The sequence below is a fragment of the Durio zibethinus genome, chromosome 20, assembly GCF_047325235.1.
Source record: "Durio zibethinus cultivar Kanyao isolate XHJ-2024 chromosome 20, ASM4732523v1, whole genome shotgun sequence".
Taxonomy (NCBI): Eukaryota; Viridiplantae; Streptophyta; class Magnoliopsida; order Malvales; family Malvaceae; genus Durio; species Durio zibethinus.
Window position 1 is genome coordinate 8,610,155 of NC_143181.1, and position 11,687 is coordinate 8,621,841.

General features: G+C 28.0%; 1 protein-coding gene across 1 annotated transcript; it reads left to right on the top strand.

Moving 5' to 3' along the window:
• The first annotated feature begins 3,957 nt into the window (after nt 1–3,957).
• Nucleotides 3,958–7,645, top strand: LOC111315747 (NAC domain-containing protein 17-like). Its single transcript, XM_022917719.2, has 5 exons — nt 3,958–4,064; nt 4,186–4,425; nt 5,278–5,555; nt 5,650–6,802; nt 7,151–7,645. Exons 2-5 carry the CDS (start codon nt 4,227–4,229, stop codon nt 7,492–7,494), a joined length of 1,974 nt encoding a protein of 657 aa, XP_022773454.1. The 5' UTR covers nt 3,958–4,064; nt 4,186–4,226; the 3' UTR covers nt 7,495–7,645.
• Nucleotides 7,646–11,687: the final 4,042 nt, after the last annotated feature.

The following is an 11,687-nucleotide window of genomic DNA, read 5'->3' on the forward strand; positions in this document are numbered from 1 at the left end:
ATTATAGGTTCTACATGTTTTTGTTTATCATTATGTCTTTTTCTTTTTATTTTTGTTGTGCAAAGTTTTATTACCAGTGGTAAAAAAAAAAAAACTATAAGTGTATAGCGTTTATATTATTATATTTTTTGTTAAAATACATGAGATTTTTTTTTAAAACTTTTTTCTTTCATTTTAATATACATCTTTGCAAACTATTTTATATAGCACCAAATGGTGTTTAAAGCAGTGATGTAACAGATGGTGCTGTATTTATGATCCTATGTCTTAATAATTTAGTATAATTTTTTACATTGAGTAAAATAGTATAACAATTGAAAAAATATTTTTTCGACAAAAATATACTTTGCAACATGAGGATAGTCTAAATTAAGGTAATCTATTTACTAATTAATACAAAAAAAAATTAATTTTCTACTAGAATAGCAAATTAATTGTAAATAATTTATTGTCCTTATTACAATATTTTCAAAACCTTCTTTTACTTTTCACAAATAAATTTAATGCCATTATATTTTAAAAAATACCATTATAATTTCCTTAAATAATTCACGCTTAATTCGTTGTCAACTTTTCAATTTTAAATTTGAATTTAGTGTAATTAAAGTCGACCAATTCAAAATTTTAACTTGAATTTTTTATGAAATGAAATAATATAAAATTATTGGCTTTCATAGCTTAAATTTTACACGTGAATAATCTTGAATAATTGTCATGTGTTCATTATTAAATATTTTTTATTTTATTTTATTTAATTTTGACCAAATTAATTACATTGATATAAGATAGTTTAAATTTCTTTCTCAATTAATTTTAATACTTAATTGATTTTATTCTAACCAACTTAATTACATTTACTTTTAAAAAAATAATAATAATTAATGTATAATTAATCGGTATTATATTTTTAAGTTTTAATGTAAGAATTAACTTCCTATTTAATTAACTGATATAGCCATATTTGATTCAAAGAAAATTAATGTATTTTCAAATTAAGCCAAAATATTTGCTTAATTTTTTCCATGATTAAGTTTAGGGAATATATCATATAGAGTTAATATTTTAATCACCATTTGGACTTTGTTAAGCAAATATTCACTTTCAACATTTTTTGCAAACTAACTTTTACAATCTATAAATAATCTTTGCTTAAAATTTTCAAAATATTTTCAAAACAAAAATCATGTTACCTAAATAATTAATAACTTATTGTGATTGCTTTGCATAAATTCCTCTTAAAAACTTATAAGAATCTCCCAAATTCATATTATAAATTGAGAACCATGAACAAGCTAAGATTGTTTGAAGGTCATTTTTCAAAAATCTCAAAATGTATCGTTTTAGTTGTGATAAAGTAAACTTTTGATCACACAATTCTATTAATGTATCTTGAGGAGGGTTTAGTATAAATATTATAAATTTAATTTTAATCTAAATATATAAAAAAAATGTGTAACACTTATATTAGTGTAAATAGATCCCTCCTCATTTATCTTAAGTTTTTAAATCTAATTTCATTTTCTTCTATTGTCTTAATTACCTTAACCTTACCTTAAATTTTTTGATAAAATTCAAATATTGTGATTATGATAATAAAGGTTAACTCTCAAATCTAAAATTTAATGAGAAATTTATTTACATGGATTTCTTTTATTATTAATAAAGAAAAAAAATGTTATGGAATTTAACAATTTATATTTTTTTTATATTGTCCATCTAAATACCGGATAAGATATTATTATTGTGAAATCATGCTTCAGCATATTTTTTGTTCAAAATATACCCACTATTTATTGATTTATTATTTTTAAAATGATTATTAAATACAATAAAGTCAATAAAAATTAATTTCAAAAGGTAATAATTGATTAAATAATGTAATTATATGCACCTCGTATGAAATTAAAAATATATAAAATAAAAAAATCTGCATAATATTTCTCCATAATTTAGAATAAGAAGTATATGATTATATGTTTTTGATTTAGTTATTAAGTTTATTGCGTTAAATTCATAATTCAAGTCTTTGGAAAATAGGCATAAAATTTTCTTAATAGCATGACTTTAGACAATTGCAATATTCATTGACCACCTAAAATATAGAAATAATTTTGAAAGACCATAAGTCATAACTATTAAAGATCATTGATCATATAGCATGCAAGAGATTCTTAACTACTTATTTTTTTCATAAGGGATCAATTTATGCAGTGTGAATTTTTTTTTTTAATTTTATATAATTTTTAACATTTGATTTTAATAGATCTAAAAGATAAGAGAAACAAACAAATATAGTAATAAATTATTTAATTTTATCCATCAGATCTATTGAAATTAATTGTTAAAAATATATATATAAAATTAAAAAAAATTTGCACTATGTAAGTTGATCACTCATCTTCTTTCGAATAACAATAATTTCGTGGTTTCCATAATTTCATAATTAATTTTCTATATTTAAATTTTTAAGTTTAAAAAATATATGAAATATGCATTAACAAAATCAGAAATAAAATACTTAAAAAATTAAGAATGTTGAAATATTGCCCATAAAAAAAGTAAGAAAAAAGTTTATATAATAGATTGATTTTAAGTGAAGTAAAATTCAACTGTATGGAATCAAACACTATTCGATTTTGTTTAAATATCACTATATGAAATAAGATTAAAAAAACCATCTTTCTTTAAATTTTATTATTATATTTAAATTTTATTATTGTATAATTATATATTAATCTGCAATATTTTTTTTCTTACTTATTTTATATTAAAAAATTTTATATTTTTATATAAAATTTATTAATTATATTATAATTAAATTTTTATATGTATAATTGTATATTCATGCATCGCATGGTATTGAAACAAATTTTCATATTAAGTGTTTTATTTTAACTATATAAAAGGCAAGCATTTTATTTGATTAAGGTGGGTCACACATGAAAGCATATTAATTACAGTGATTGTAATATAATTAATCAATAATAATTTAAAATTATGTGAAGACGATTACAATTTTATATGAAACTTATACTTAAAAATGATAAACTCTTATGTAATTTTTTGTTGTGATTAGATAATTGTAATATTGTAGAAAAAATAATTGTAGCTGAAATGCTCCTATCATACACTTTTACATTTTCAATAACTTTATTATTATATTTAAAATTTATTATTATATAGTTATATATTTATCTACAATATTTATTTTCTTCTTTCTTGTTTTATATTAAAATTTTTTATATTTTTATATAAAATTTATTAATTATATTATAGTTAAATTTTTATATGTATAATTGTATATTCATCCATCGCACGGTATTAAAACAAATTTCCATATTAAGTGTTTTATTTTAACAATATAAAAGGCAAATATTTCATTTGATTAAGATGGGTTACACATGAAAACATATCAACTATAATTATTATAATACAATTAATCAATCATAATTTTAAATTATGTGAAAATCATTACAAATTTATATAAAACCCATATTAATTAGTGGTAAACTCTTATATAATTTTTCATTGTGGTTAAACTATTATAGTATTATAAAAAAAAATTATAAGTGAAATACTCTCGTTACATAATTTCATATTTTCAATAACTTTATTATTACATTTAAATTTTATTATCGTATAGTTATATATTTATCTATTTTACTCATTTTATATTAAAATTTTTATATTTTTATATAAAATTTATTAATTACATTATACTAAAATTTTATATGTATAATTATATATTCATGCATCGTACGATACTAAAACCAATTTCCATATTGAATGTTTTATTTTAACAACATAAAAAGCAAGCATTTCATTTAACTAAGTGGGTCACACACTTCCATATTTTCAATAAAGGAAAGTTCCAGGTAAGAGGACCGGGATGTGGACCCACCGGTTCGAACCAGTGCGGAGTCCTGGTATAAAACTTCCCTAGTCCACCTACTCTTTACCACTTCTCTTCCAAGTTTTCTTCTTTGACCACAACTCTTTCTTTTCTTTTTTTCTCAAAATCCAAAAAAAAGAAAAAAAAAAGAGGACCCAAATCTCCTCTTAAGGTTTGTACCCTAATATCAGCTTTCCAATTCTGTATCATGTGAAATTAAATTTCCAGCTTTAAAGTTCGGCTTTTGTCAGTTTTTAGCTCTTGATCAGAAAGTGTTTTTTTTGTCTATTTAGTGAAAAAAAAGGGAAAAAAGAAAGATTTTTTTATCAAGAGAATGACAGTGACGGCGACGGCTGCGATGGCTGATTCATGTTTTGGCGACGATCAAGTGTGGCCACCGGGGTTTCGGTTTCACCCAACTGATGAAGAGCTGGTTCTCTATTATTTAAAGAGGAAGATCTGTAAAAGAAAGCTTAAACCTGATATCATAAGGGAAATTGATGTTTACAAGTGTGATCCTGAGGAGCTGCCTGGTAATTTTTTTTACCCTGAAGTTTTGGGTTTTTGTTTTTAGCTTGGGATTTTTTTGGTTAATTATTGATGAGTTTTTATGGCTACATGTTTTTCATTTTGTTTGTTTGACTGATATTAGTGCTTTATCTTTCAACATGCAAATACAAGGGTATTGTTATGGTGCTTTGACTTCGTTTTTGTTTGATTAAATTTCCTTGTTCTAGGTATTGTTTTGATTTGATCTGTTGTTGATTTGTCTTTTTATTTATGGGTTTGATTTATGAGGATTCTGTGGATATTGATTCTTTTACATGCAAATCTCTGTTTTCATCTATTCATTTAAAAATATCCCTGGGTTGCGTTGACTTTGGTTTGCACAGTAATTGGACTGTTTGTTTGGTTATAGTTTTTGTTGGTTATCTATTGATTTTGATGGAAATTTGAAGTCTAGAAATTGATTGGATGACATTGGTGATGTAACTGTATTATCATGTATCATTTATTCAGGTTCCATAGTTCAATTTGAAATTTTCTGTTTTTTATGGGTTTTTATTTGAAATTTGTTTGTTTAGTCATCTAACTCATTGAAGTTTTTGTTTTCTTGAAAGCTAACTTCTTTTAACCTCTGATTGCTATGAACCATGAAAAGCTAATGTAATCAATGATGAAGTTTTCAGATATCCTAATGATTCTTAGACCAAGAATGGTTGTTTTTGTTCCCATTTGAGGCTCTTGATGCTATCTATTTTAAAGATGGTTTGTTCGTTTGAAAAAGTTAACCAGCAGATAATCTTTGCTGGTTTCTAGCTTTTGGTTTTGCTTTATTTGGTTGTTTTTTCATGTTTCTAATGAACAAAAAAACTGTCATACAGCACAATCGATACTGAATACTGGGGATAGGCAGTGGTTCTTTTTCACTCCAAGAGACAGGAAATACCCTAATGGAGCAAGGTCAAACAGGGCAACCGATTGTGGGTATTGGAAGGCAACAGGAAAGGATCGTACTGTTACCTCCAATTCTCGGACAGTTGGAGTCAAGAAAACTTTAGTTTTCTACAGAGGGCGTGCACCTAATGGTAAGCGAACTGATTGGGTGATGCATGAATATACCCTTGATGAAGAGGAACTCAAGAGATGCCAGAATCTAAAGGTATGCAGCTGAATAAGTTTCCTAAGAAACTTTTCCAGTTTTCCTACAATATATAATCTGTTCACTAATTTTGTGTTTCTCTTTTGCATTTCAGGAATATTATGCTCTCTATAAAGTGTATAAAAAAAGTGGACCTGGCCCTAAAAATGGTGAGCAGTATGGGGCACCGTTTAAGGAAGAAGCATGGGCCGATGAGGAATATGCTAGTAACCCTGTAGATACAATCACCCCTGTGAAGCCACCTAATCAGGCCATTCCTGATGATAATGTAAAATCTAACGATCAAGTTCAGTCTTCATTGAATGATGTCAATGAGTTTATGAGACAAGTATTAGCTGATGAGCCTGCACTTCCACAACCACAAGCTCTTTTTGACAGTGTATTGCCTCAGGTTGTGGGTGAAGAAGAGACACAAAGTACTTTGCTGGACCTATCTCCAAGGGATGTACTCTTTCCTGAGCCATTTGCAGTTCTCCATGACCAAGCGATCTTTGAATTCTCTCAGTCACCTACTTCTCAATTGCAGTTGCAGGAGGTACCTGAGGTCACATCTGTTGCTGATCACTTTGAACAGGTACCTCAAATACTTGAGGAGGATTTCCTGGAAATTAATGATCTTGATGAGAAACCTGTGGAGAATAGGCAGCTCAATGAGTTGGATGGATTGAGTGAATTTGACCTGTTCCATGATGCCGTCATGTTTCTACAGGACATGGGTCCTATTGATCAAGAAACAGTTCCATTCTCATATGATAATATGGTAAATCTTGTAAGTTACCAGTTGGAATCCCAATCAAATATAACACTGATGGATCAGCAGTCGCTACCCCAATCCAATATACTGGATTGGCAATTGCAAGCCCAATCAAATATAGATCTGATGGATCAGCAATTGCAGCCTCAATTGAATGCCTTTGGGGATAATCAGCAGCCGCAGTTGCAATTGAATGCCATTGGTGATAATCAGCAGTTGGAGCCTGAAATGAATGCCTTTGGGGATAATATGATAAATCAGCTGGGTTATCAATCTCAATCCTGTTCAAATATAAACTTGATGGATCAGCAGTTGATACCCCATTCAACTGTGGACCAGGAGGATTACCAGTTGCAGTTCCAGTCTGTTGGAAACGAGCTGGATCAACAGCTCCAAATGGATCAGCTTAATGGCACACTTTGGACACATGATCAGAGCAGTGGTGTCTTCATTCCATCAGAATCAAATCTTGAGAATGCCTCTCCAACTTCAGGTAGAACAAGTGTGGAAATCAATATGCATTTATTTGTGAACTTATCTTACATTCACTGAGCTATGCTTTTGTTTTGGACAAAGTTGCTGTCTTAGCCTGTCCTCGCAGAGCTCTTGATGAGATGGATGGTTTGGTAGACATGCCAAAGTCCACATGGCAAAAAGCCTTTGTAAAAAGGGGAATTTGAGCCTGCTTCAAGAGCTCTTCTGATACAAGTATTTCATTTGTAGTCACCATAAGTGATTAGAATGCAAATATTGGACTTATTTTTTGTCATGGGAAAAACTACTCTCTAAAATACTGGTGAACTGTAAAATTTTGCTTATGGTTATTTTTGGTGGTGTTTAGGTTTGGTATACAATGGTACTAATCTAGACCAAGGTGACAAAAATGGTGGTGGTGCGAGCCGGTTTTCTTCTGCTTTGTGGTCGTTTGTGGAGTCAATACCTACAACTCCTGCTTCTGCATCCGAGACTCCTTTGGTAAATCGGGCTTTTCAGCGAATGTCCAGCTTTAGTAGGTTGAGATTAAATGCTAGAAACACTGATGTTTCTGCACTTAATGGTGCTGCAACTGGTAGGACACGCAGCAATAGGGGATTCTTGTTCATTTCTATTTTAGGTGCATTTTTTGCCATCTTATGGTTCTTGATAGGAACGGTTAGGGTCCTAGGGAGATCCATCTCGTCCTAGGGAGATCTATATGTGAATGGGAAGTTTTGTTAATTATGTTCTACTGGGAAGTTGCACAACTTATTGCATGTTAGTCCTTGTTTTGACAATAAATACTTTGATGTCTTAACATTAATTTTGAATGTAAAGGAGCAAGTGTTACCTGAAGAAAGGTAATATTAGATCTGTCAACATGATTCGAAATAAATTAAAAAAAAAAAATCATGGTTGACTCAAAATCGAAGATTGATAAAAAAATTGAGGGTGACATGAGTTAAAGTTTAGTAAAAATCGTTTATATTTTTAATAGAAACAAAAAATATATAAATAATTTTTGTATTTTTTATATTGATAATAATTTTGGTATAATATATATATATATATATATATATGAATTATTAGCAAATCATATTTCATGTTTAGGTAATAGGTATCTTGAATTTCCTAGTAAGCTTCCATTTTTGTGAGTAGTCTTATTCTAAAACCTCTGGTAAGGACTTGTGACTTGGAATACTTAATCAATGGTTTTTAAACTTGGTATTACGATTTTTGATTCAAGATGTAAAATGGTTTGTTTGCTCCAAAACTTATAGATTTTGATTACATTAATTTCGATTCAAATAGTGCCCATCAATTGTTCGGTATTACAATCTTTGATCCAGTTGGTAATTATTTTTATGGTAAAATTATGCAATTAATCTATGTATTTATATGAAATTTGAACTTTAATCTTTATACAATAATTTGAAGAAATCAGTAGTGAACCAGTTTGTGCTTTGTGATATTACATAATGAATGCATATATTGTTTGGTATTTGTAGGTTAATTGGTGTCGATTTTTTGTTTGGTATGATAAGCCATTCGAGGATCAACATATAAAAGAAGGTTTGATGAAAGAGAATTCAATATTGAAAGAAAATAACATAACATTGAAAAGAATGAATGTTGAGTTGAAGAATGAAAATGATTGTCAAAGAACAATGGACAATAGACTAAAGTATATTAAAAGCTATATTAATATTGAGCTATATTGATGAAATAGCTATATTAAAAGCTAAGACTGAGATGATGTATGAAAGATTGAAAAATGTTATGATAGATGCAAGAATGGAAATGAAGGCAAAGAGATTGTTCAAATTAGCTTTCATATTTATCTTGTTAATATTGTTGTATTTTATATTTGGAATGGAGAGTGATAGTATGATGGGGAGTAATTTATTTGCTTTGCTATGAGTAATTATGTATGATTGATATTAATGGTAATTATATGCAATAATTTCATTGTCTTGAATTATTTATGGAACTTGCTATGTTTTATTACTTTGCTTATTATATTGTCTATAGAGTTGGAACAAATTCAGAATATATATATTTTTGTTAATGCTCTGCTTTCATTTGTCAATAAAACATGACACGTTTAATTATGGTCAAGGACATAACATATATATTTTTCCATTCCAAAATATAATGTTGAACAATGGCTTGTTCTGACCTAGAACATAACTTCTGACCTAAAACAAAAAACATAATGTTAACATACAAAGCCAAAAAATACTTCATTATAGTTTAACCATATTATAACAAAAAGTTACCAAAAATACTTCAATATAATTGAACCTAAATAAGGTAAAATTGAAGTTTTACTCGACATGCTAACATATAATGTAAAAAATCACTATAATCTGGTTTAACCATATTACAACAAAAAATTACAGAATCATTTCAATTTGTTTAAACCTAAATGAAGTATAATTTAAGTTGTGTTCAATATACTTTCAAACTAAACTTAAACTTCTCAATATGTTGTCAAGCATGCTCTTTTTTTTTTTGTTGGATGTTTGTTCAATATGTTGTTATGTTGACGTTGATATGGACTCCACTGCATTTGCATTCAATATGTTTGAATCTTTTTGTCCATTTGTACCTACAAACAAATAAATCAAAGTGAATGTTAGATTGAATATTCTAACATTGATGTAATAGAAAATAATAGTTTTAGAATTACTAGCAATTGATCTCTGGTGATGTATGACCTAAACATCATGCCTCCCCTTCCAATATTCAACTCACCAAGTCTACCAGTTGTTTGTAATGAAATACAATAAAGCAAAATTACCACAATTTGCTTATAGAATATCTAACAAGATAAACAAAATATAGTTACATTAATACTGATATTTCATTGTTCAAATCTTGGTATAACCCAATCCTTTCTTGGTATGGCCATGATTTTTCTTTCTTTTTTCCTTTTCTTGAACTCTTAGTATTGATCTAGGCAATTGATTGGAATAGTTAATATAATAACAATACAAAATTGATACACAAAATTACAAGAAATATGTGAAATAAATAATAACTTTTCGTACCTTACTAGGATGCCCTGTTTTTGGACTTTAAAGACTAAAGGACTTCATTTTCTTTTTTCGAGACTTTGATGTCTTAACAATGGCCTATAGTCCACATAAAAGAGTGAATATAATATTCAGAACTGATAAACAATAACCATAAAGGAAAAACGTGTAATAAACAAATTTATACACCTTACTAGGATGTATTGTTTCTGCACCATTAATATTTGTGGGCTTTGTTCTATTTTTTCGAGGTCTTGAAGTTCCATCAGTGACGTATAGTAAGTAAAAACAATTAATAATAGCAAATGCATTGAATGAAGTAATAGCCTTACAAATGCATTGGATCTAGTAAAAAATTTACAAATTTTACTTGTTTAGAACATTTTAACTTGTTATGGCCTTCTTCATGATAATAACCACATGTTATCTTCTTTCTTACCGTTGATATGTTGGTTCCACTTTTTGGTTCAAGTGGTTCCTTTCCTCTTTTCTTAGTAGGTTTACTAGGCATTCTTTTGACCAAAGGAGAAAAAATTAATTCATGGCTAGATTTAGGCCAAAACAATCTTTCTTTAGTAAGATTTAACATGTGTTTATATGCACATAAATATGTTTTCTTATTATACCATGAACTTAAATAATTAAAAGGATTTGATCCTTCATATAATATTGTACTCATAGCATGCTCACAAGGAACTCCATTTATGTCTCACTTCTTACATAAACATAAATGCTGTTATAAAATGATAATGTAACTTTTTCTTTATATGTACATTTTTCTAATAAACTTCATAGCTGAAACAGCTTGACCATTCAACCTTTTACTTAGTAAACATCCTTCTTGATTTTTCAAGCTTATCTACAATCCTTGATGCATAATCAGTATTCCATTTGCTCACATACTTCATTTTCTAAACCAATCTCTTCATCATATATAGTCTAATATTCTCTAACATGCTAATGATGGGCTTATGCCTAGCTTCCAAAATCACACCATTAAAGATTTCACACATGTTTTTATAAATAATATCACATTTAATGATGTCATCGAAAAAGCTTGGCACCAATATTGGATTGGTCATTTTTCCTTTAAATCTTTCTTTGCAGTCCAACCTCATTGAATGTTTTTCATAACTTGTAACTATTTCTATAATTGTGGTTGATTAGACGACATAGCACATTTTTAGAATTGCAACTGTAGGTCTTTCCTCTATGCTTTTTCCCTTATCTAACATAAATATGCCTAGCACACATATTTTGCTCAACAAAAGGAAAATTATTCACAACAAATCTTATTAAACCTTGTTAAGAAAAATAAAAATGGTATTAGTAGAATCATATAACATGACCATTTATATAAATAGTTATATAAAAATAAAGTTTAATTTGCATACCTTTTTGCATACCACTTATTATTGACCATCCAAGTTCACTTTTAATTTTTAAATCAGCACATAAATGATCAAAAAACCATGTCTAGGTGGCAGTAATCTCTTTATTCGTAACAATCAATGCAATGAACATTTGATTGTTCTCATCTTTCCCTACAACCACAAGAAGCAACCCTTTAACCAACCTTTTAAGAAAACACCCATCAGGTCTAATAATAAGTCATCACCCTTCCAAAAATCTTTATTTCAAAGCTTCGAAACATATATCTTTTTAAATGTAGGCACTTTACAAGAGCTGTCTTTTTAGATGTAATAAAAATAATGCATCCAAAATTTGTTAAATTTAGCTTATCTACATAATTATTCAAAGCATTAAATTTTTCTTTATATTTTTCTTCTATTTTTTAAATCACAATACCTTTCGCTACTCTATACATATTATAAGAAACAATAACCCTAACTTCTTACTCAC

What these genes read in the sequence shown, in the direction of transcription:
- LOC111315747 (XM_022917719.2), top strand. Translation starts at nt 4,227, where the DNA reads ATGACAGTGACGGCGACGGCTGCGATGGCTGATTCATGTTTTGGCGAC. An exon ending in AGAGATGCCAGAATCTAAAG is followed by an intron (nt 5,556 to 5,649) that starts GTATGCAGCTGA and finishes TTTGCATTTCAG; the next exon opens with GAATATTATGCTCTCTATAA. An exon ending in GAATGCCTCTCCAACTTCAG is followed by an intron (nt 6,803 to 7,150) that starts GTAGAACAAGTG and finishes GGTGGTGTTTAG; the next exon opens with GTTTGGTATACAATGGTACT.